Here is a 27,469-nt window from a genome sequence, read left to right as displayed (position 1 = left end):
TATTTAATCTTACTTAGATTTCAGTTTTTGCAGTGTGCAAATCGTTTTTCCACTACAGTTCTCCTTTTGGAATAAATAAGAATAAAAGCAACAATACATTTTTTGCCGCTAAATAGCTATCTGCTTTTTTTGCGTCCTTTGCCATGAAATGCCTTAAAGACTATATTTCATTATTTTTGCCAACTTTTTTTTTATTTTACACATTTCAGTTAATGCTTAAAAAAAGGAGATAAGTAGGGCGATTTTTCAGATTTCTGGTTCACACATTTTGTTTGCTTAGCGAGATATGCTAATCCTCGCCGGCTAATCTTCTGTTTCCTTGACAAATACGTCCTACAAGTAAGGACTGTGTGGAAGCAGATTAGAAAGGCTTTTGCAGTCTCGCCAACAAACTTCATTGCAAATATTTTTATATTTTGCGCCACTTTTAGCTCTGATGATGCTAGCTTGCGCCTCTTAACGTAAAATTATTGGGCGGAAAACGTTGTTCTACTCTAATTGACTGTAAGACTGTTTTGTACTTAAGTAAGTAAAAATAACATTTTAATAATGTTGTAACAAGATCAGTTTGTCCGATTAATCGAGTAATCGGGTAAAACACACTTTATCGTCTCAATGCGTATTTTAGGGAAAATAGGTGAAATAAACCAACATTTTTCTGGTTGCCATAAATGTCTACAGAATTTACCTTCTATTTACTTTCTTTACCTTTTTTTACCTTCTATTTTACATTTCTTAAATTTTACCTTCCATTAACATTTTTTTTAACCATTTTTTAACTTTCTTTTACCTTTTTTGTTTACCTTCTATTTACCTTCTATTTTACCTTCTTTACATTTCATTCACTTTTTGACCTTTTTTAACCTTTTGGTGACCTTCTTTTACTTTTTATGTAAATTCCTTTACCTTTATGTACCTTATTTGACCTTTTATTTACCTTATATTACCTGTTATTTACCTTCTTCTACCTTGTTGTAATTAACATTTACTTTATTTTACCTTGTATTTTACTTTAATTTACCTTCTTTACCTTCTGTTTACCATCCTTTACTTTTTATCTAACTTATATTCACCTTCTTCTACCTATTTACCTTCTTTTACCTTCTATTTACGTTCTTTTACCTTTTATTTGTCTTTTTTACCTTCTGTTTACCATATTTTGCCTTCAATTTGCCATCTTTTCTTGTTATTTACCTTATTTCACCCTCTATTTGCCTTCTTTTACCTGTTATTTTTTACTTTATTTTACCTTCCATTTACCTTTTCTTAACCTTTTTTTTTTTTTACCTTCTTTTACCTTTTTTACCTTCTATTTTACCTGCCATTTACCTTTTTATTTATTTTATTTTACCTTTTTAACTTTCTATTAACTTTCTATTTACCTTCTTTTAACTTTTATTTATCTTATATTACCGTACCTGTTATCTACCTTCTATTTACCTTATTTTACCTTCTATTTGCCTTATTTTACCTGTTGTTTACCTCAATTTACCTGCCATTTACTTTATTTTAACTTCAATGTATCTTGTACTTTATTTTACCTTCTATTTTACTGACCTTTACCTTCTTTATCTTCTATTTGCCACTTTTTTCACCTTCTATTGACCTTTTTGACCTACCATTTACTTTCTTTTACCTTTTCTTTACCTCCTGTTACCTTTGTTTACCTTCTATTTTCTTCTTTTATCTGTTTTTTTTAATTTTTTTTATCTTATTTTCATTCATTTCATTTATTTATTTAAAAAAAACAAGTTTTACCTGTCATTTACCTTATTCTACCTTGTATTTCACTTTTACTTTATTTTACCCTCTATTCTGTTTTATCTGGTCTGGACTTTATCAAGTTTTATAGTTCTAACTGTAATATTTTTCCCTGTTTATGAGCATTTAATGTGAGGAAAATCAATCTCCATCGCTTGCTTGATCCACTTTTGAGACAAGAATGAAGAAGTGTGAAGTTGTGGCTTTTCGTAACGTCACTAAGAGAAAAAGTTCTCTCCGTATGGACATGAAACCGCCCTGTGTATATTTGTACTTAATGGGGGGGTCAGGCTTCGCTGCACATCCCAAAATAAATGTCAATATGTAAACCACACAAACAATGATATATGTCAGCTTTGAAAACCTGACAAGCCTGTGGACAAAATACAAGCTGACATTCGTCGTCTTATCAGTATCTAAACAGATTTTTACGCCGGATTCCACCGACTACACATGAACATCTGTGTTCTCTTCTCATTTAAAGGTTATAGGCCCATTTGTCTTCCGTGTGCGTGTTCTGCTGTCTGCACAAGCGTTTCATTTGCCACACCATTTGCTGGCTCATGTGCCTTCTCTGAGAGGTTTTCTCCCATGACCGCAAGACTCCGCTGACATATTTAGCCCAAGTATTTCCTTAACAAACGTCTCTCATGGAAACATAGGTTGACATTTATATGGACGGATGTTTATGTAGCTGTAGCAATGTGATATACATAAACAAAAAACATGGCAAGGTAAACAATAGGCCCAGAGCAGCCATAGGTTCCGTTTTGTTAACCGAGTTAGCTTTTTGGTGATTAACCAGTCCTTTGGAAATTTGGATATTTTCACAATATTTAATGTGTTTCTTTTTCTCAAATAATTACCGTATTTTCCGGACCATAGGGCGCACCGGATTATAAGGCGCACTGCCGATGAATGGTCTATTTTCGATCTTTTTTCATATATAAGGCGCACCGGATTATAAGGCGCATTAAAGGAGTCATATTATTTGTATTTTTTTTCTAAATGGAAAACACTTTTTTTTGGTCTACATCAGTAGTCCCCAACCACCGGGCCGCGGCCCGGTACCGGTCCGTGGATCGATTGGTACCAGGCCACACAAGAAATAAAAAAAAAAAAAAATATATATATATATTTTTTTTTTTTTTTTTTTTTTTAAATTAAATCAACATAAAAAACACAAGATACACTTACAATTAGTGCACCAACCCAAAAAACCTCCCTCCCCCATTTACACTCATTCACACTCATTCGCACAAAAGGGTTGTTTCTTTCTATTTTTAATATTTCTGGTTCCTACATTATATATCAATATATATCAATACAGTCTGCAGGGATAAGCACACCTGATTATATTTTTTTATGACAAAAAAAAAGTTAAAAATAAAAATACCTAGAAATACCTTAATAAGCTGACTCTTTCCATTTGATTTTTAGACCGTTTCTTGATGCTGCTATTAACGCATTGTAAGGCTGGTCTCCTAAAGCTTTAGTAAAACTTGGTAATATTGCTATTTTGTCTTGATGGTCCTTCTTACTCAACATGTATGTCATCCGAAAGAATTTGGGATTGACCAGTGACTTTTATTCCTTGAGAGGAAGACTGATCCGACGCAACAATTTATGTAAACGAGTCATCAAAATAGCCGCAGGGAATTTCACAACTACGCACCAGAAAGGGAAAGTCAAATAAGAAATTAACAGAATAAAGAACAATATTTTTGGACTATCAAGTGAAATAATATGAGGTAACCACACAATTCTATACTTTGGAGGAGATACAATCCAAGAAGAGATGGTGACGTTTGAAAAGCTGCTGGGGATTTAAAGACTGAGAACTTGTTGTTAAACTTTGACTTTGGTTTCATACGAGGTGAGGCACCAGCAGCAGCATTATCAATCACAAGATTATAACAGAAGACTTTAATGCAAATGTTGGACAGAACGCATCCAAAATATTGTTGGCCCATTTGGAATTGGAGCGTTATCGTGCCAGCAACTTGACGGTTCCAGGTTTGATTACCGTTTCCGCCAAACCTAGTAACTGCCGTTGTGTCCTTGATGAGGATGCTTTATCCACCTGCTCCCAGTGCCACACACACTGGTTTGAATGTAGCTTAAAGATGTAGATCAGTGGTGTCAAATGTACGGGGCGCATCAGGCCCACGTAATGAATTTGCTAGGTATAAAAATGAGCTGAAATTTTTGAATGAAAGATACTGCTGTTCTAATTGTGTCCACTGGATGTCGCAATAGCAATTCTTTGTATCACCTGTCGTCAGGGCAACATGACTTCAGAGGAGGCGGAGCTATGTGCCGTGTTTGGACACTAGGTACTGACGCTGCTTTTTAGTGGTAGTATACAAAATGTGGAATGTTTTGCTCATGCCTTGATCGTCAAAGATGTTGGTAATGAAACCTGTGACATTTCTACCCAAATGAATGTTTTTGATAATCTGTACATTTCCTGTTGTGCTTATGACTGGGGACACATTTTCTTGGGCGCACATAATTCCCTTTCTGACTTCATGTCTGATTAATGAAACAAGTCCAAATTCACAAGTTTTGTTGTACAAAGTAGATGATGCTAGATATGTACAGAATAAACCACATGATGTTCGTACATCAGTTGAGTGAAATCAGTAAATTACATTAATAACAGTCTGTAATTACATTTTGATATTATTATTTATTTCATCTTCTGATGGATTAAATATTAACACCAATGGGAGCATTTTATAACTCTGCCAGACTCAATTCCACCTACTTGACTGATTACATTATCACATCATTTATTCAGAAAGTATAAATAACGACAAATGAAGATAGAATAATATTAACCGCAACATGTAAGTTTAGTTCTATTTTTTAACAAAGAAAACAATCTAAAGTTTACTTCACTTTTAAGTTATCTTGTCATAATTTTACCAGTCCGGCCCACTTGGGAAAAGATTTCCTCCTAACAGAGCCTGATGTATATCATGGGTTCCACTATGTAAAGCACTTTGAGTCTCTAGAGAGAAAGCGCTATATAAATGCAATTACTTCACTTCACAATTCTTTACTTTGGTTACTAATTGGTTATTGGTTGCAAATGTTTTTTTGGTTAAAAAAAAAAAGAATTTTGAGGTTACGAAACCTTTTTTTTTTGGTTGCAAATCTTTATTTTGGTTACAAATCGGGTTATTTTGGCTAAAAATCTTTTCTTAGTTACAAATATTTTTTATGTTTACAAAAAGTTTTTGGGGTGACAAATAGTTTTTTTTTGGTTGCAAATCTTTCTTTTTTGGTTCCAAATCTTTAGTTCCGAATCGGTCCTTTGGTTACAAAGCTTTTTTTTTGTCTACAAAAAATATTTGGTGATAGAGCCTTTTTTTGTTTGCAAATCGTTTTTTTTAGTTAAAACATTTTAAGAGTGGTGAGGGGTTACAAATCCTTTTTTTCGGTGTCAAATCTTTACTTTGGTTCCGAATCGGTTTTGTGGTTGCAAATCTTTTTTTGGTTACGAATAATATTTTTTTGTGTCGAAACCTTTTTTGGTTGCAAATAATTTTTGTGGTTAAACTAACACATTGTTCAGAGGAGGAACAAAAAAAATAATTTGCAACCACAAAGAAAGTAACCGAAAAAAAAGATTTGCAAACAAAACATGTCTTGAAAAACTAAAACATGGATGACGGGTTGGAGAGGCAGTCGAAGCGGGTCGACAAGACCGCCCACAAAACAGCGCCTCCTGAAGTGATTGTCAAAAAAATCTTCGCAACATTTTGACCAAAGAACCACCATTACATGTCATGTAGACCAGTGGTCCCCAACCTTTTACTAACTGCGGACGCTTGAAAATTTGTCCCACGGACCGGGGGGGTATGGTATTTTTATTTATTTATTTGTCATAAAAAAATACAATCATGTGTGCTTACGGACTGTATCCCTGCAGACTGTATTGACCTATATCGATATATAATGTAGGAACCAGAAATATTAATAACAGAAAGAAACAACCCTTTTGTGTGAATGAGTGTAAATGGGGGAGGGAGGTTTTTTGGTTGGTGCACTAATTGTAAGTATGTCTTGTGTTTTTTATGTTGATTTAATTAAAAAAAAAAAAAATTATACTAAAATATTACTTTTTTTTTTAAATTTCTTGTGCGGCCCGGTACCGATCGATCCACGGACCGGTAGTTGGTGGTTGGGACCACTGATGTAGACCACAAGGAAGTGTTTTAAATGTAAAAAATATATGTAATATAAACACTTTAACATATATATATATTTTTTTTTTTTTCATTTGAAAGGAAAATATTTTACTGATTCCTCTGGCAACCCATTTAGGCAGCTAGACAGGTCTGAATTAAGACAATCTCCAGTGTTTACAATAACGTAAAACACAATCTGACTAAGACTATTAATGAGATATTTACGCTGGTTTCAGTACAGAGTATGAAGCTTTTTGTCTTTAAATATAAAGCGACCATAAACGTTGTGTGTGTGTCTGCATTAGCATAGTTCTATGATTGCCTTTGGGGAAGAGATAATCTCAAGTGTACACAACATGGCATTTTCTCCCTAAATACATCCTGTCTACGTGTGTGTGTATGTGTGCGCGTTTGTGTGTGTGTGTGTGATTTCTTATGTAATTCATACTTTCCAATATTTGAATAATGAACTCTCATTTGCAAGCTGCTCAAATCAACCACTACCACTACTAATAATCGTAATAGTAGCTCTAAAAATGAATGGTAATATTAATAATATAGTGGTGATGGTGATACTTTGGGGAAACGGTAAAAATGAACATCCAGATAAATAAAAAATAAAAAATAAATAAATACAATACATTTCACCCCCTTTACCTATTTTAATGGCGCATTTTATTTTCCTGCAGTTTGTAATGTGAGTAATATGATAATGTTATAAAATGACAAAAAATGGTTCAAAGGAATTCACACAAATAAAGTCAACTCCATTAAAGAATAAATAAATCAAGATAGGTTGATTGGCAAAACTAAATTGGCCCTTGTGTGTGAATGTGAGTGTGAATGTTGTCTGTCTATCTGTGTTGGCCCTGTGATGAGGTGGCGACTTGTCCAGGGTGTACCCCGACTTCCGCCCGAATGCAGCTGAGATAGGCTCCAGCACCCCCCGCGACCCCAAAAGGGACACGCGGTAGAAAAGGGATGGATGGATGGAAATAATTAAGTTTTTTGTGTACTATTATGTATTTTGAGGATTTTTTTTTAAATTAAAAAAATAATAAAACAAAAAAAAAGTATACACCATTTTTTTATAAAAAGGTTTTGTGTAGTTAATGTTTTGTCATAAAGTTTGAGCGTGAGTTAAAATGAAGTTCCCAGTTGAACAATTTCTTTTGAGGATATAAATGATAGTATAATTTTGATCCTTTGTTATTTTTGTCCTTCCCTTGATGGCCCAGACAAAAACCTCCAAAACCCATTCAGCACCTTTTGTTGGTTCCCCGCAACTACTTTTTGTTTCCCTCCTTTCAGTTTTTATTCAACTCTAAAGAGGTGACTTGGCAGTAATCCGCCGGTAATTTGTAATCGGCCGCGCTTACAGTAATTATTATTTCAAATGGAATTGTGTGTGTCGGTGAATAAACAGACATGTGCTGATGAGCATGTAATTAGCCACACTAAGCTGTTTACTTTGCTCGGGTACCTGCTTATTTCAACCGCTGACGTCGCCTGTTACTGCCGTCGCCATGGCGACCGAGCCCCATGCGTCACCTTAAGAGGACAGGCCTATTCTTATGTTAATGATTGTAGTCAATTTTCGACATTTTGGCCGCTCCATCAGAGCATACCCTGACATATTCCGCTGACGACCTCCAGCTGGTGCCTTGCCTGTTGCTTTTTGTGCTTTTTTTTTTTTTTTAAGTCGATTGTTCTCCGAGTGGGGAACATTTTTGGAGCAGTGAAGTGATGCATGCATAAATCCAGACTCCATAAGTCCACATAGACACCGCCCCAGACCTCCAAAATGGAATATTTATGATGGCAGGCTTGATTGTTTACACTGCAGCCTCTTCTTCTTCTTTTTATGGGTCCATCTGATGATCCCCTGCCCTGACTTGGAATGATGGCCGTGACCGTTTCATCGGATTTATTGTGGCCCTGCCCCCATTTTAGTGGATTTCCGCGGAACGTTACTACACAAATTAACCGGAGCGGCAACTGACTGCAAATGGGATCATCCAAATGGAAAACATGGAGGCTGAGGTGCATGAACTGTAAGGTTCTGCTAGCTTAGTCGTGCTGCTTGATTGTTAAACTAATGTTCCACACACGACACAATACATATTCACCATATCAGCTGTATTTATATGAATGCGTGTTATTTTTAAAAATATCTGACGTCGTTTTGCTCTATTTATTCATATAAACAATATCCAAATGAAGCATGTAACTGAACCAAAATGTATATATGTGCGACTATGTGTAGTGATTATATGTTGAGTGTTACCGGGAGTTGTTGAAGGTGTGTGTTGAGTGAGAGGCGGAAGTCCAAGAAGGGCAAGACAAGCTCGGAGGTTCGTGAGCAAGCGTGAGGTCGAAGGCAGGAGCGGGGGCGTCAGAGTCCGTGTCCAGGTGAGATGTCGAGATCCAGGCAGGCAGCAAGGGGACCAGAGGGAATCCAGGGAAACAAGACACACGGCTTGAATCCGGGAAGCGAAGAGGGACTGCGGGAACACGACACAGGACAACACACAATGAGCCGATTTTCCCAGGAGACTCCCGAATTTCAGTGCCCCTCCCGAAAATCTCCCGGGGCAACCTTTCTCCCCATATTCTCCCGATTTCCACCCGGACAACAATATTGGGGGCGTGCCTTAAAGGCACTGCCTTTAGCGTTCCCTCTCACCAGAAAAGGAGACTATTATATATGTCTCCGCTATCCATAGGTTTATCTATAACCCATAAAGTAGGCAGGCACGGAGCTATTTCTCAGCGTGTGTTTATTCCAGCCGGCACGTTAATACACTGACACACAACATCCGGATTCCCATCATGCATTGCTTCAAAACGACGGCAAGTAGTAATGTCCAAAAACATAACAGAGACGAAGCAGGAGAACGAAGAAGAGACGTGGCGACGACGAGTAAGAAGACGAAGTACGCTTGCAAGTTCCAAAATGATTGGAAAAAATAATTTCAGTTCAGCCAGGACAGCTCGAAGGGGAAGGAGTATGCTGCCTGCAAATTTTGTAGATCAGAAGTGAAGTGAAATGAAGTGAATTACATTTATATAGCGCTTTTTCTCAAGTGACTCAAAGCGCTTTACATAGTGAAACCCAATATCTAAGTTACATTTAAACCAGTGTGGGTGGCACTGGGAGCAGGTGGGTAAAGTGTCTTGCCCAAGGACACAACGGCAGTGACTAGGATGGCGGAAGCGGGGATCGAACCTGCAACCCTCAAGTTGCTGGCACGGCCGCTCTACCAACCGAGCTATACCGCCCCAATCAGACTACTCCATTGAACACGGTGGACCCCCCCCCCATCTCCCGAATTCGAAGGTCTCAAGGTTGGCAAGTATGCAATGAGCACAGAGGTGGGGAAACACGGAGAGAGAGAGTGCGCAGAGAGATTGACGTTTCGGTTTACTGTACGGGACAGGAAACTACGTTCTGGCCCGGAACGCAGGTATGCTCTGGCTTAAGAAGCCCAGGGAGCTCATCAGCGGCAGGTGTGTTGAGTGCTGACTGTTTGGTGATTGGATGCAGCCGCCTGCTGCAGCCGGAGTGGCGCACGCAGGCGCGCGCTTGGAGATGCGCTCAGCGGAGCAGGCGTGAGGTCGAGGGCAGGAGCATGGGGCGTCAGAGTCCGTGTCTAGGTGAGAGGTCGAGATCCAGGAAGGCAGCAAGGGGACCAGAGGGAATCCAGGGAGACAAGACACAGCTTGAATCCGGAAAGCGAAGAGGGACTGCGGGAACACGACACAGGAGCCATACTTGCCAACCCTCCCAATTTTCTCGGGAGACTCCCGAATTTCAGTGCCCCCTCCCGAAATCTCTGGTAAATAAAATAAAAATAAGATGTGGATCAAAATAGTTAAAAAAAATAACTCCAATTGTATTATTATTATTATTATTATGAAATAATGACTCAAATTATATTTTCATTGGGTTTTTATTATATTATATTTTTATTATTTTATTTTATTATAAACATCACTCTTTAGAATATTTCATCACTTAAAAAAACCGAGTAGCGCGAGAGCCCTTTTCAATAATGTGAATAAAAACTATGAATAAAACTAGACACCAAATCTTGACGTAATAAAAACGTGAATCCAAAATGGCACCACCCTACATGGTTTGTGTACGCTTGAATTAATTTACATATCCTCATCAGAACAATGTCACCAGAAAAGTGAATCCAAATTAAAAATGAATAAGTAAATCAAATATGTATCTTCAAATTAAAAAAAGTGAATCCAATTTTAAAAATGACATGCATTAAAAACAACGGAAATGTGATTTAAAAAAATGTAAAAAGTCTTCTCGTCCAGTTGGAAGTCGGATGGCATTTGGAAGCAATTTCTGCTTTCAAATGAACGGCTCTCAACTGCGAATCGAATCTCATCATTTTCCTACAAGAGTCGTTCAAATTAGTTGATTCGTTCGCCAACATCACGTCTCTCCCAAGTGCTGCGTTACAGTGTCTATGTAAAAAGAGGAGTCAAATGCAGGCATTAAATCTAGAGACTAATCTAAGATGATTGATAAACTTCACGATGTTGCTGACGCTGCTTTTCTTTTAGGTGCGCAGCGCCAGTTCGGTTGTGGCGCGGCGGCGGGAGCAGCGGGTGCTGGTGATGGTGGTCACCATGGTGCTCTGCTACCTGGTCTGCTGGTTGCCCTACGGCGTGGTGGCGCTGCTGGCGACCTTCGGCCCGCAAGACCTTCTCACCCCGGAGGCGACCATCATGCCGTCGCTGCTCGCCAAGTCGTCCACGGTTGTCAACCCCTTCCTCTACATCTTCATGAACAAACAGGTGGGCTTTGATGATGACCTCTTTGGTTAGCTTATTTTTACACTTGTAAAAAATAATACAAAAATTTACACATATAATACATTTGATTCTCAATTTAAAACCTAGTTTTAATAACATTGGGTGCCAGTTTTATGATTTACTACATTCCTCCATAAAATAGATAAACAGCTCTGATAAATTTCTGCCTTATTTAAAAGAAAACTAGTCTTGTTTAATAAAATTCTACCCAAACATTTAATAAAGTCAAATACAAATAAGGCAACAAGAGAAGTAACACTTCGCTTTTCTAAAGGAAATCTGTAGAGCAGATATGATCATCTACATCAGGGGTCCCCAAACTACGGCCCGTGGGCTGGATCTGGCCCGCCAGCGACCAAAATCCGGCCCGCAGGAAGTCCAAAGTTAAAAAAATAAAATAAAATAAATATTAATATTTATTTATTTTTTTTTATTTTTATTTTTATTTTTTTAATCTTTCCTTTCTAATCCATTTTCTACCGCTTGTTTTTCTTGGTGTCTCCTCGCCGCTCAGGCAAATCATATTGTCTAAAAATGCATTTTCCCAACGATAACGTGACATCATCACGCTCGGAATATCACGCTCGGAATATATATATATATATATATATATATATATATATATATATATATATATATATATATATATATATATATATATATATAAATCCCCTGAAGAGCAGGGAAAGCTGCAAAACGTATAACCCGCTCTACCCCGATATTGAGCACTGTATAACGGATAAACCACAGTAAACTCGACTATAAATATATATATATATATATATATATATATATATATATATATATATATATATATATAGCTTTCCCTGCTCTTCAGGGGATTTTAAAAAGGGGGACAATAGATGGATGAGTGGATATCCATTATATTAATATAATATGTACATATATATTATACATTACGTCAGGAAAAAACACAGAGGCTATTTCATCCCTCCAAGCCTGTTTCACAGGTTTCCCTGCTCTTCAACGTGTATATATCTATATATATATATATATATACATATGTATATGTATATATATATATATATATATATATATATATATATATATACAGCGGCCCCCAACCAAATTTTTCTAACCCAATACGGCCCCCGAGTCAAAAAGTTCAGGGACCCTTGACCTTGATCAGATTTAAAAAATGTGAAAACATTTTTTTTTGACACCCTTAAATTATAAATGTCTCCATTACACTTTCTCATGCACTCTGAGTCATTATTAAAATAATAAAAAAAAAAAAAAATGTTCCGCTGAATCGCTCACATTATCGCCTTCTAAATAAAAGCCCTGGCCAGATAGAGTATTTACGGTATTTACATCAACTCCAAAAGGGTAATTTTGTTTCCAAATCCAATCTTGCCAGCAAGTCGCTAGGCCACATTAAACTGTCACCAGCAAGCCATTTGGCGACGGAGGCAAGGAAAAACCCCATGAAACAAGCGCTAGTTATTGTCATAAGACGCTGCGCTTCACATCCATCAAATATGATTTCAAAGGAACGCGATAAGATGTTGGCATCATCCATCATCATTTAAGCGTTCAAATCTTGCAGATAATTTCCCTTAATCCCCAAGACAATGTTTTTGTTGTTGCTTTTTATCTCGAGACGACAGGCACACTTGACACCAGAAGAACACTTACGGCAATTTTATCCACATTTTTCACACTGCGGTAACATTTGCCCGAATTCCATGAGCTGAGGAATCTGTCTGAGCGCTACGCTGGAATAAAAAAAAAGTCCCGTCTTATCCACATTTGAACAAATCACCTTTCCTGGCAGCTCCAGGTGAGTGTCACCTGACCCTCTACAACAATTTGTGTCCAATTATCGCTCCTGCCTTCCTTCAAAGGCTCACCAGGGCTCATAATTAACTCAACGAGGGCGCTTTAATGCACAAAAAGAACAGGCAGACATTTGCTGTTTCCTTTTTCCAGAGACGGTTGCCAGATGTACGCGACCCCCATTCCCCACATGGAGCCTGGCACTTGAATGCAACATTAATAGACGTGTAATTAACAGGCACCCGTTAATTAGCAGCCTACCCTCAGTCGTTCTGTTTTGGTGCAGTCAAGCTGAATAAATTATTTTTCGGATTAAGAACTCTGACATTCTTTTTTTTGTCTTTATTTTTTTTTCATCACTCTGCCAGCAGCTGTGATCAATGGATGCTTTCACTTTTGTCTGACGGGGCGGAATTCATTTACTGTTCAGTTTTGTTTTGGCTCCTGTTTGTCTCCATTATGCAACATTGGCTTCTTTGTCTGTTAGCATATTTTGTTTTTCTTTTATTTATGTACGCCGGGTGCATGGTCTCTAATCAGTCCCCAAACACTGGCTTTCTATGACGCCACAAGGTGGCAGTAGCTGCGTTTGAAGAGAGTTCGACATCTTGCGAATTGATTTACCTTTGCATGCGCTTTAAAATGTTGCTACTTCTTCACTCTTGGTGGTGATCATGTGTCACGATTCAATGAACTCAGTGCCACTAACCCTTGTGCAAGCTTAAAGTACCAGTAGAGTTCAAAACAAGTTGCCTCTATATAAGGGGTGTCCAAACTACGGCCTGCGGACCATCGACATATTCAATTTGGCCCGCGAGATGTCATGAGAATCTTATCCACATACTTGCCAACCCTCCCGAATTTTCCGGGAGACTCCCGAAATTCAGTGCCTCACCCGAAAATCTCCCGATTTTCAGTCGGAGCTGGAGGGGGCGTGACAAAAAGGCTGTCCTCACTCAGGTCCGCATGGAGCTGGAGGGGGCGTGGCTTCCAGCTCCATGCAGACCTGACTGAGGACAGCCTTTTTTCACGACGGGAGGACAACAGGGTGACAAGAACTAAATCATCCAGACTAGAGATAAATTGTATTATTATGTTTATCTTACGTAAAAATAAACATATTTATTAATTTAAAAAAAACTTTTTTTTTTTACTATATTTTGCTAAAAACATCAAAATTAATTGTATTTTTATTTGTATTTTTTCTGACTCCTTATTACATCCAGCCATATAATTATACCGGTACATTAAAATAAACATATATGAAATAATTAATTTTAAATTATCATAATAATTCATTTAAAATGACCATATTTAATTATTAAAATAATTGCTTGTTTATCAACAACGTTAGCATTTTATTCATTACATTTTGAAGCTCTCAGAAGCCAAGTAATGTTATATTCATGTTATATTTATGCAAGTTTGAAGTATCAATTATCTAAACACAGTTTTGTGTGCATATTTTCAGGATGTAGATATCTAGCTGTCAATATACTCCCCCCTCTTAACCACGCCCCCAACCACGCCCCGCCCCACCCCACCCCCGACCACGCCCCCACCCCCACCTCCTGAAATCAGAGGTCTCAAGGTTGGCAAGTATGCTTATCCACCAAGAGATTGCATTCATTTTGATAGTCTGAAAAATGTGATGCCATCATTATGTTGCCATAGAGTTTACAACGTGGGTAATACAGTTCAATTACCTTTAATTATACATTGAACAACAATTTGCGCAGCATTTACTTCTATGACCCAATGCAAACAACCTTCCTTAGTCATGGTGCAAAAAAATATATATAAAATGTCAACAGACATGGTCACATTATAAAAAAATGTCCATGCACCATAAAAAATTCTAAATTACACCCATTTATATCCATTACAAAGCATGATGGGAAAAATGCAAAACACTCAACACAATTATCCATGTTTGGTGCATTTTAGCTGCTTGGTTATTCTGATTGATTACAAAACTTTAAGGAGGTCGTCACGGAAGTAAACAAAGTAGAAGTCGAACTTTCACATACTCTTAATATATTTAATTATTTAATATAATTAATAATATACCAATTATTAAGCCCAAGAGGGACACGCGGTAGAAAATAGATGGATGGTTGGATTATATATCCATTATATGTAAATATATATATATATATATATATATATATATATATATATATATATATATATTTACAGGCCAAAAATGTGGACACGCCTCATTCAATGTTTTTTTTTTTATTTCCATGACTATTTACATTGTAGATTGTCACTGAAGGCATCAAAACTATGAATGAACACTTGTGGAGTTATGTACTTAACAAAAAAAGGGGAAATCACTGAAAACATGTTTTATATTGTAGTTTCTTCAAAATAGCCACCCTTTGCTCTGATTACTATTTTGCACACTCTTGGCATTCTCTCAATGAGCTTCAAGAGGTAGTCACCTGAAATGGTTTTCACTTCACAGGTGTCATAGTTTTGATGCCTTCAGTGACAATCTACAATGTAAATAGTCATGAAAATAAAGAAAACGCATTGAAATGAGAAGGTGTGTCCAAACTTTTGGTCTGTACTGTATATATATATATATATATATATATATACATATATATATATATATATATATATATATATATATATATATATATATATATATATATATATATATATATATATATATAAAACTTTACATGCTGTCCGCTTTCGGCTCTCGACCAAACTTTTTTAGCCCTATGTTTCCCCCAATTCAAAAAGTTTGGACACCCCTGCTCTATATTCAAGCTGTTATCATATATATCTGATTTATGACACCAAAAGACCTCCAAATTTTGCGAGGAAATAAATATGACCAAAATAGTATCATTCTCACGGAGATTCCCCAGCCATTTTTGAGAGGTAATGAGCAAGCCAGTCACGTAGCATTAGGAGCCACAGATGCTAATCATGCAGACTTTGTGAAAGCCATTAATTATCACTTCGGGAAAAATTAAGATCCAGAACCTTATATTTTTGAGCCCGGACACAAAGAGGATGAGGAATTTAGTTTTTGAAGCCGAGTGCTACGCGAGCACAGCTTTATTGACACACTATAGCATTAGCAGCATGGCTAGGTGCTAAACATACACACTAACCATAATAAACCATAATAAAAAACACTTACTGTAATATTTCCACTCTCGCTGGGATGCTGACTGACAGTTTAGATAAAGACTCAATCCCAAGGGGTTGTCTTTTTTGCCATCTTGGGGGATGTGAAGGTCGACCAGCCCGTCGGTCCATGGCCACATGTGTCTACTACCAGGTGAGCGATGCATCGATTATAGTTTAGAAATTACTTTCAGCAGATTTGAAACTAGGTAGACGCAGCCGCCGGCTCAGTGTGTCAACAATAGCAGCGTAAGCTAGCGTTAGCTCACTGCTATCAATGCGCCGCTAAAATAGTCAGTCTGCGTTGACGCTTATAATAACAATATCACTCATATTTGGTTAATTTTCAGGTCACGACATGTAAATGGAGGATTGTTGGCGCTTTCTGGATGTTTTTTTAGAGAGAGTATAATGACCGCAACAGAAGACCCTCTATCTGTTGACTCAATGGTTATTTATTTATGATTTCCCAATGCATAAAAAAGCCAAGCATGTGTTCTTGTGAATGATAAACATCACATCTCGCAGCCCTTTGAGACACTTGTGATTTAGGGCTATATAAATAAACATTGATTGATTGATTGATCTTCTTCCAATTTTTGCACATTTCCAGTATGACTGATCTCATAATACGGTCAGAGTGCATAAGTGTTACTTTGTTCTGTGGTCTGACAAGTCCACATTTCAAATTGTTTTTGGAAATATTCGACATCGTGTCATCCGGACCAAAGGGGAAGCGAACCATCCAGACTGTTATCGACGCAAAGTTCAAAAGCCAGCATCTGTGATGGTATGGGGGTGCATTAGTGCCCAAGGCATGGGTAACTTACACATCTGTGAAGGCACCATTAATGCTGAAAGGTACATACAGGTTTTGGAACAACATATGCTGCCATCTAAGCGCCGTCTTTTTCATGGACGCCCTTGCTTATTTCAGCAAGACAATGCCAAGCCACATTCAGCATGTGTTACAATAGCGTGGCTTCGTAAAAAAAGAGTGCGGGTATTTTCCTGGCCCGCCTGCAGTCCAGACCTGTCTCCCATCGAAAATGTGTGGCACATTATGAAGCGTAAAATACGACAGCGGAGACCCCGGACTGTTGAATGACTGAACCTCTACATAAAACAAGAATGGGAAAGAATTCCACTTTCAAAGCTTCAACAATTAGTTTCCTCAGTTCCCAATCGTTTATTTAGTGTTGTTAAAAGAAAAGGTGATGTAACACAGTGGTGAACATGACCTTTCCCGACTACTTTGGCACGTGTTGCAGCCATGAAATTCTAAGTTAATTATTATTTGCAAAAAAAAAAAAGTTTATGAGTTTGAACATCAAATATCTTGTCTTTGTAGCATATTCAATTGAATATGGGTTGAAAAGGATTTGCAAATCATTGTATTCCGTTTATATTTACATCTAACACAATTTCCCAACTCATATGGAAACGGGGTTTGTGGAACCTACGGAAATTGCGGAAGATATTCATAGTGGAATATTTAAAAAAGCTGACTGAATTTGTGGCATTTTGTGATGTTTAGACGGTATTTTCACATACCTTTTGGATTGTAAATACAATTGGATATGGTTTAATGGATACAATGGAACACAATTAAGCTTATAGTCTTAATACTATAGCCTTGAATAGGTCACTTATTCATGACAACATTCAGACAATATTTGTAGAGCCTACTGAAGTAGAATGAGAGAAAAATCAGGCAGTACTTGGCTGAGTTTATTGAGTCCACAGGTGTCTTTTATGTAAATATGCAATGTTGCACATGACGGCCTAAGATCATATTTATTGCATTTCAGGAGCTTAATGGCAGTTTAACTCATTTACGCTTATCAAAGCTTTGAGAATAATGCTCATGTTTTCTGGCACCAATTACACTGAAACAGTATTTTCTTGTTTGTCAATCAGCAAAAATTAGATTTATTTGTTTCTTTATGTAAAAAGGTGTAGTATTATACCAGGAGTACAGTCTGTTTGAAAATAGCTGTTATAATGGGAGTCAATGGGGAAGAAAAGGTGTGTATACTTTATGTTTATAGTCTAATCCAACATTGCAATCAACAACACAATGCTAATCATGCCGACTTTGTGACAGCCATTAATTATTACTTTGGGAAAACTTAAGATCCAGAACTTTATATTTTTGAGCCCGAATACAAAGAGGATGAGGAAGTTAGTTTTAGAAGCCGAGTGCTAAGCGGACACAGCTTTATTGAAACACTATAGCATTAGCAGCACGGCTAGGTGCTAAACTAACCATAATAAACCATAATAAAAAACACTTACTCATCATCATTTTCATTGCATTTCAGTAGCTTAATGGCAGTTTAACTTTACGCTTATCAAAGCTCTGAGAATAGTGCTCATGGTTTCTGGCACCAATTACACTGAAACAGTATTTTCTTGTTTGTCAATCAGCAAGAATGAGATTTATTCGGGGTTTTTTAATGTAAAAAGGCATAGTAATATACCAAGAGTACAGTCTGTTTGAAAATAGCTGTTATAATGGGAGTCAATGGGGAAGAAAAGATGTGTATTAGAGATGCGCGGTTTGCGGACACAACCGCGGAGTCCGCGGATTATCCGCGGGTCGGGCGGTTGAAATAAAAAAAAAATTTGATTTTATCCGCGGGTCAGGTCGGGCGGTTGAAATGTAAAAAAAATTGATTTTAAATAGAATCAGGCGGGTGGCAGTTAAGCCAATTCGGAAATATATATACATAGTTAAATGTTGTTACCCACATACGAAAAACGAGCAGGCACCTGCAGCATATGCCAAAACAGAAGAAAAAAAAAAAAAAGAGATGGCAACGCCGGCAGCAAACGTGGTACGCGACAAACTAAAAAAGGGAATACTAAAGACCAGGGGGAAAAAAGGCCAGAAAAGTTCAGCGTGGACTCGTTTTTATGAGGTTGTAAATCAGGATGATAGTAATGCTGGCTACGTGATTTGCAAGAGCTGCGACGCTGTTTATGTCTACGACAGTCACAAAACCGGGACATCTAACATGGTGCATCACATTTGTGCAAAACCCCGAATCTCCACAAACACCCTGAGCATGAGCAGTTTCGTCCGCCGTGATCCCAGAAGAGTGCCACAGGATGTTAAAACAAGATAGAACGCAGCTGCCTGCAGCAGTGGCGCGAGCGCGCTTGGAGGTGCGCTCAGCGCGGCTCCCAGATGATTGCGCACTAGTGTGCGTCTGGGCCGTGACAGCGTGGCACGTATTGAATGTCTCTGCTACATTGGATCAGTCTCCTTTCTTTACCAGGCAAAAGCTTTATAACCTCACTAATGCCTTGCATCGTCTATATTAGATATATAACAACGGGCGGGTGCGGGCGGGTGCGGTTTTGATTAAATGTTAGTTCGGGTGGATGCGGATGGTTGACGACTTTTGTGATGCGGTTGCGGATGAAATAATTGCCTATCCGCGCATCTCTAGTGTGTATACTTTATGTTTATAGTCTATTCTAACAACATTGCAATCAACAACACAATGCTAATCATGCAGACAATGTTACAGCCATTAATTATAAATTTGGCCAAAATTAAGATTCAGAACCTTATATTTTTGAGCCCGAACACTAAGAGGATGAGGAATTGTGTTTTAGTAGTTGAAACACTGTAGCATTAGCAGGATGGCTAGGTGCTAAACTAATCATAATAAATCATAATAAAAAAACACTTACTGTAAGATCATTTTCATTGCATTTCAGTAGCTTAATGGCAGTTTAACTCATTTACGCTTATCAAAGCTCTGAGAATAATGCTCATGGTTTCTGGCACCAATTACACTGAAACAGTATTTTCTTGAGATTTATTTCTATGAGATGTATTTGTTTTTTTAATGTAGAAAGGCATTGTAATATACCAAGAGTACAGTCTGTTTGAAAATAGCTGTTATAATGGGAGTCAATGGGGAAGAAAGGGTGTGTATACTTTGTTTATATTCTATTCTAACAACACAATGCTATTTTTTTTTTTAACTCCCTAGCAAAATCTCCCTAACCTTCAAACTGAACAATCATATCACATAAAAAACACATTTATCCATTTTTAACGTATTTTTTTTATATACATGATACAGGTTATATGTATTTTATTATTAAATGTATCAAATGTGATGAATATTTAATGGACCACAATGAAAACAAGCCTTTTGGCTTTTTGTGCATCCATTTGCCTTTTTAAAGCATTACATGGATTCAATTCTTTAAGATGTCAATAAACTTCTCAACCAATCAATCAATGTAATGCCCGATTTGGGCCTTCGGTTTGCACAAGGGTTAATTCTCATTAAGCAAGTTTGCTCGTTACCGCTATTACAACATTGGTTCTGTCGCTGCTGCATCGTGCGATGTACTATGTGACCATGCCGTCCACAAGATTTGAAGTACTATGAGCGGCCTAGCGTCCCGCAGCTTTATTTCAGCTCGTTCTGCGCTTTAAAATGTGGCTAGTCTGCTATGTCATGTGTGTAACACTTATCGTACAGCATTTTACGATTTACTCATCAGCAGCAGGGGTGTTCCAGTACAACCGACATTGGAGCCTTGAGCATCTGCTGACAATGAGATTGATCCGATACGATATTTATTTGTGTATGTAAAGAGACAATGCACATTGATGAACACAGTAACACATAGGATGTTGCCTGAATATGCATTATGATTCAGCAGGAGTTATACATACTTTTGTTATTTGCTAGTGTGGAATGTTAGAAAAAGTGACCTATTTATTTTTAGCCGTCTGGAATGGACCTATGCTGTCTTTAAGTTGAAGTGGACTGGTAATTGTTGTGTTTTTTTCCCGCGAAATCTAGCATTAAGATGATGCGGACACATTTGTTACTTGATATTTTCCAATACACTTCTGCATTGGAGACTTTGTACGTGGAAGTAATATGCAACTATAATAATTCGATACTTGTTTATATTGACACATGTCATGTTTTAGACTGCCGTATTTTGTTTAATGAGGGACATAGCTCTTGTGCTATATGTGCTTAGCTGTTGTGTAGCTACTAGCTACTAGTAGCCTATAATCTACCATGTTTACCTTTGGTAAATGACTTGACTAAAATACAAAAAAATACCAATTTATATGCTGGTTTTGCAGGACTGCTTGTTATATTGTATTTTACATGATATAATCCATTACTTGTGGGTTTTTTTTCAGATATCAAACCGATATCTGATATCAATTTTGAATTGGGACCCCCCACTTCCCCCCACGCCCACCCCACTCTATTCATTAGTGCTATTAATGCTGGCTGAGCAAGTACACACTAAAACATGCTGGGTTATTTTGATAACCCAATTTATGAGTTGCAAGTGTTGGGTTAAATTTTTGAGTTATTTTTATGAATAGAAATCATTTTTTTGGGTTATAAGGGTATTATTTTAACTCAATTTCTGGGTTTTCAAAACTATGATCCATTTTTGGGTTGTTTTTCAATGTCGAATGCGTTTTTGGGTAAAAGGCTTTTTTTAATTAAAAAGGTACTTTTTTCTTGAAGGGAATTTTATTAAGGATTAATCTCATTAACATTATTTACAATCACACATCTTATGTACATGGAAATATTTGAGCATGCTGTATAGAACTACTAATGTCATGATTCATCATGTTTGTTTAGTTTTTGACTCCCTCAGTTCCTGTTTTGCGCACCGCTGTGTTTGTGTTTTAGTTGCCATGACTGCAGATTATTTTCAACTGCCTCTGATTAGTGTTCGGGACGCTCACCTGCTCCTGGGCACTAATCAGAGAGCTACTTATTCCCTGCTTATCGCCACACTCAGTCTGGCTTTATTATTTGCTTCCAAGCAACAGTTACGACGGCAACTAATTTGATTCCTGAGCTAAGCTTTGCCTTTTTGTTTGCCTGTTTACATGCTAAGCTTTTCTTGTTCGCTATTCCGTTAGCTTCCCGTGCTATTGGCACGCTGGTTTGTGGGACAATAAATAATTTCCTTACCTGCACTTTGCCTCTGGAGTCCCGTCGGCATACTGGGAGAACGATCCACGCAGTAGAATGCGACCCCGCCGTGACTACTATGACCATACACGCCAATTCTTGTAAAAAAATATGTCACTCATATCTTGCTTTTGAGTATATTTTAATGGAATAAAAATAATTTTGATCAGCAGTTGGGAAGGAGTAGGACAAACCAGCAGTAAAATGTATAATTTTTCACCAACTATTGGATCAAGGAGCGCTAAATTGCGCAACCCAATAGTTGGGTTTGGAATAACCCAACATTGTAGTCAGCATAACTCAGCTTTTGTGTTAAATAAAGTCAACCCAATAGTTGGGTTATGAATCAACCAACATTGAGTTAGCATAACTCAACTTTTGGGTTAAATAATTTAACCCAATAGCTTGGTTGGGAATAACCCAACATTAAGTAATCAGAACTCAACTTTTTGGTTAAATAATTCAATGCAAAAATTGGGTTAAAATTGGGTTATTTTTTAACCCAAAATTTTTGTGCGTGTATTCTCCTTACTGCTATTACAACTAGAGATGTCCGATAATGTCGGACTGCCGATATTATCGGCCGATAAATGCTTTAAAATGCAATATCGGAAATTATCGCTATCGGTTTCAAAAAGTAAAATGTATGACTTTTTAAAACGCTGCTGTGTACACGGACGTAGGGAGAAGTACAGAGCGCCAATAAACTTTAAAGGCACTTCTTTTGCGTGCCGGCCCAGTCGCATAATATGCACGGCTTTTCACACACACAAGTGAACGCAAAGCATACTTGGTCAACAGCCATACAGGTCACACTGAGGGTGGCCGTATAAACAACTTTAACACTGTTACAAATATGCGCCACACTGTGAACCCACACCAAACAAGAATGACAAACACATTTCGGGAGAACATCCGCACCGTAACACAACATAAACACAACAGAACAAATACCCAGAAACCCTTGCAGCACTAACTCTTCCAGGATGCTACAATATACAACTTCTGCTCTTCCCTGCGAGGCGCCAATAAAAAGCCCCGCACAGAGAGAGGCGCAAACGGAGACGCACACTCGACCGCGTGGCGCTTTCAGTCTTCAGTTCCTCCCAGCCCATCAATATAACCGCCGTGTGTTGAGGCGAGTTGAAGGCTTAAATCGCCGCGCGGGCCGCCCACACTTGCTACCAGCTGACAGCCACCAGGGGAGTTATGGGAACGGTGTTTCTAATACATTGTCACGGTGCGTCTCATACTGGGCGGGAAACAAGTCACCAGACGGGACACGTGGCTCCGTGGAAGACTGCGGGCCATTTGTGGTCCAAAAAGGAAAGTTTGAGAAGATCATTGCATTATAGATTATGCTTTGTATTCACTTTTGCATTACTTTTTTATATTTACTTTTGGGGCTCTTGCTTTTTTTAGTTGAAATGCGTCTAATGTAATAATGATAATAATGTTGATCCTATTTATGATAAGATTAGTAGAATGATACATTAAAAACTATTTTACATAAGATTTTGAAAAAGTAGCCCAACAAACCCAATTGATAATTCAATTAATAATAATAAAAAATAACAATATAGAAAATAATAAAATAACCTTACACTGTAATGTTGTATTTACCTGCATTTAATACTTACTTTTTTTTTTTTTATTGTTTTTATAAAACATTTACAATGTTATAAAATATATTGAACATTAAAAATGCATTAAAAATATTTGTATCAACCTCATTTAAATTTGAGAGGGACAAGCGGTAGAAAATGGATGGATGGATTATTGTTTGGATATTACTAATAATGATATGTTTTATTCCATTGTATTATCATATTTTATTTCACTACATATCTTTTGGACCCATTACATTAATCCAAACATTTAATTATTCAACCTAAATACTTTCATAAACTTAATTGACATTTCAAAGGCATTTTACATTATTATTATTAATATTGTTTAAATATTACTAATATGTATATATTTTATTCCATTGTATAATCAGATTTTACTTCATTATATATCTTTTGAACCCATTATATATTGGACCCATTAAATTAATCCAAAAATGTAATCATTAAAACTAAATACTTTCGAAAACTTAATTGAAATTTCAAAGGCATTTTACATTATTATTAATATTGTTTAAATATTACTAATATGTATATATTTTATTCCATTGTATTATGATATTTGATTTCATTATATATATTTGGACCCATTAAATTAATCTAAAAATGTGATTCATTCAAACTAAATACTTTCATAAACCTAATTGAAATTTCAAAAGCATTTTACATGATTATTAATATTGTTAAAATATTTCTTATATGTACCTGTATATATTTTATTCCATTGTATTATCATATTTTATTTCATTATATATCTTGTGGACCCATTAAACTAATCTAAAAATGTGATTCATTCCAACTAAATACTTTCATAAACCTAATTGAAATTTCAAAGGCATTTTACATGGTAATTAATATTGTTTAAATATTACTAATATATATATATATATATATACATTCCATTGTATTTTCATATTTTATTTCATTATACATCTTTTGGACCCATTAGATTAATCTAAAAATTAGATTCATTCAAAGTAAATACTTTTATAAACGTAATTGAAATTTCAAAGGCATTTTACATGATTATTGATATTGTTTAAATATTACTAATATGTATATTTTGTATTCTATTGTATTATCATATTTTATTCAATTATATATCTTTTGGACCCATTAAAGTTAGCTAAAAATGTGATTCATTCAAACTAAATACTTTCATAAACTTAATTGAAATTTCAAAGGCATTTTACATGACTGTTAATATTGTTTCAATACAACTAATATTTATATATTTTATTCCATTGTATTATCATATTCTATTTCATTATATATAAATTAATATAAAAATGTGATTCATTCAAACTAAATACTTTTATAAACATAATTGAAATTTCAAAGGCATTTTACATTATTAATATTATTGTTTAAAAATGTTTAATATGTATATATTTTATTCCATTGTATTATCATATTTTATTTCATTATATATCTTTTGGACCCATTAAATTAATCTAAAAATGTGATTCATTCTAACTAAATACTGTCATAAACCTAATTGACATTTCAAAGGCATTTTACATTATTAATAATATTGTTTAAAGATTTCTAATATGTATATATTTTTTATTCCATTGTATTATCATATTTTATTTCATTATACATCTTTTGGACCCATTAAATTAATATAAAAATTACATTCATTCAAACTAAATACCTTTATAAACTTAATTGAAATTTCAATGGCATGTTACATTATTATTATTATTGTTTCAATATTACTAATAATTGTATATTTTGTTCCATTGTATTATCATATTTTGCTTTGTTTTGGTTTTAGAATGTGGTTTTAAAAAGAATAAAAATGTGGTTGGACAAAAACAAAATAATAAAATATCAAAGTCCAACAAAATATTTTAATACAATGTAAAATAACTAATAATGTATGAATATTAATAATGTGAAGACGTGTGTGGTATTTAAAACTAAATTAAGTGCAAATTGGCACTATATAGTCTTAATTGATGGCTGCATTAACTTGCTTAACACAGAACAATAAATGCAACAAAAATAATAAATTAAGTGGACATTTCTGGTGTACTTACATTTGAATATCTTAACTTTAATGTTTTATGAAGCACTTGAGCAATACAGTAACATTTAGATTTTTTTGTCACAATTATAATTTCCGTATTTTTCGGACTATAAGTCACAGTTTTTTTCATAGTTTGGCCGGGGGTGCGACTTATACTCAGGAGCGACTTATGTGTGAACACATTACCGTAAAATATCAAATAATATTATTTAGCTCATTCACGTAAGAGACTAGACGTATAAGATTTCATGGGATTTAGCGATTAGGAGTGACAGATTGTTTGGTAAACGTATAGCATGTTCTATATGTTATAGTTATTTGAATGACTCTTACCATAATATGTTACGTTAACATACCAGGCACGTTCTCAGTTGGTTATTTTTGCCTCATATAACGTACACTTATTCAGCCTGTTGTTCACTATTCTTTATTTATTTTAAATTGCCTTTCAAATGTCTATTCTCGGTGTTGGGTTTTATCAAATTAATTTCCCCAAAAAGTGCGACTTATATATGTATTTTTTCCTTCTTTGTTATGCATTTTCGGCCGGTGCTACTTATACTCCGAAAAATACGGTTGTATTTATACACGCTGCAGCGTGCCAGTTTCCCATGCGGCCCCTTGGGGAAATGTAGTAGACTTAAAGTATACGTGTGGAATGGGAGAGTATACTAAGTACACTACGTTTATCCAAGGCAGCTGTCCTGCCAACATGGAGACCACTTAAGTGAACTTTTATGGTACAACACAGGTCTAAAACGATGTTAGTTACTCCTAATGTGTGTGTGTGTGTGTGTGTGTGGGTGTGTGTGTGTGTGCGTGTGTGTGTGTGTGTGTGTGTGTGTGCGTGTAGTTCTACCGCTGTTTCAGGGCCTTCCTGAGATGCTCCACCCCCGAGCGAGGCTCTACCCTCAAGACCTTTTCCAGAATGACCAAAACCCATCGCACCGTCCGCCCAGAGAGGGACCCCCACGTGTCGGCCGCCGGCCCCTCCTCGGCCCAGCCCTCTCCGGACTCCACCCACAGATCCGGCAAGGGAGCCCAGAGGGCGTCCGCTCCGCCGTCGGCAGCGTCCTCGGTAAACTGTCCCCTGCGCAAAGTGACTCTGGTGGCCCACTACACGGAATGAAACTGGTCTGACTCTTGTTTCTACTCGGTGTAAGCACGTCCATCGTCATCAAGAGCACAAGTGTTTCCCGTTAAGCTCTCCTATGAACTTCCTGTTAGCTCAAATGAAGGATGAAATGTAATAAACTTAGTTGGTTTAGTGTCGTTTTTCTGGACAAGTCATTGAAATCCACTCCATCCGGTACACTTGAGTCTGTCAATCAAATCCTTTCCCTTGAGTCCGCTGACTCGATTTAGTGAATCAATCAAAATGAATCGTCCTCTCAGCTGTCATTCTAGCCAGTCCGCTGATTTGAGTCAGTGAGTCATTTTGAATGAATCGTCTGAGTGCGTTGCGTTGAAAGTGAATCGGCTGACTCGAATTGGTGAATCAATTCAAATGACTCAGAGTCCGTTTTGCTTCCAGTAAGTTCTCTGACTCGAGTCAGTTAATTAACTGAAATCGATCTTCTGAGTGAGCGATAGGTCCACTAATTGAATCAGTTTAAATTAATCATCTGAGTGTGTGGTGATTCTTGTGAATCTTATGACTTGAATTAGAGAATCAATTAACATGAATCATTGGAGTTAACAGTGTTTCCGGTTAATGCGCTGACTCGAGTCATTGAATCAATTTAAATGAATCTATCAGTCAGTGATCGGTTTGAATGAGTCCTCTTGAGTGTGTTGTGTTGACAATGAGTCAAAATGGTGAATCGATTCAAATGAATCAATGGATTCTGCACGGATTCTGGTAAGTCCAATGACTGCAGTCATTGGACTTGGAAATGAACTTGACAATGGAAATTAATCTTTTGAGTTCGTAAATCGGTTTAAAGGAATCATATCTAAGTGTGTGATGATTCTAGTAAATCAGCTGACTCCAATTAGTGAATTAATTTGAATGAATCTTCTGAGTCAATGACTCATTTTAAATGAACCATCTTAGGGTGTTGT

At 36.5% G+C, this 27,469-nt stretch overlaps 1 protein-coding gene across 1 annotated transcript in view; it reads left to right on the top strand.

Annotated features, from left to right (window-relative positions):
* Positions 1 to 26,839, top strand: part of tmtopsb (teleost multiple tissue opsin b) — a 63,527-nt gene extending 36,688 nt beyond the window's left edge. The window contains exons 3-4 of the mRNA XM_061965138.1: positions 10,548 to 10,781; positions 26,259 to 26,839. Coding sequence (XP_061821122.1) covers positions 10,548 to 10,781; positions 26,259 to 26,534 — 510 coding nt within the window. The 3' untranslated portion in view covers positions 26,535 to 26,839. The remainder of the gene's footprint in view (positions 1 to 10,547; positions 10,782 to 26,258) is intronic.
* Positions 26,840 to 27,469: the final 630 nt, after the last annotated feature.

The sequence above is a fragment of the Nerophis lumbriciformis genome, linkage group LG07, assembly GCF_033978685.3.
Source record: "Nerophis lumbriciformis linkage group LG07, RoL_Nlum_v2.1, whole genome shotgun sequence".
Taxonomy (NCBI): Eukaryota; Metazoa; Chordata; class Actinopteri; order Syngnathiformes; family Syngnathidae; genus Nerophis; species Nerophis lumbriciformis.
The sequence above is the reverse complement of the archived record's forward strand: the minus strand, read 5'-3'. Positions and strand labels throughout refer to the sequence as shown.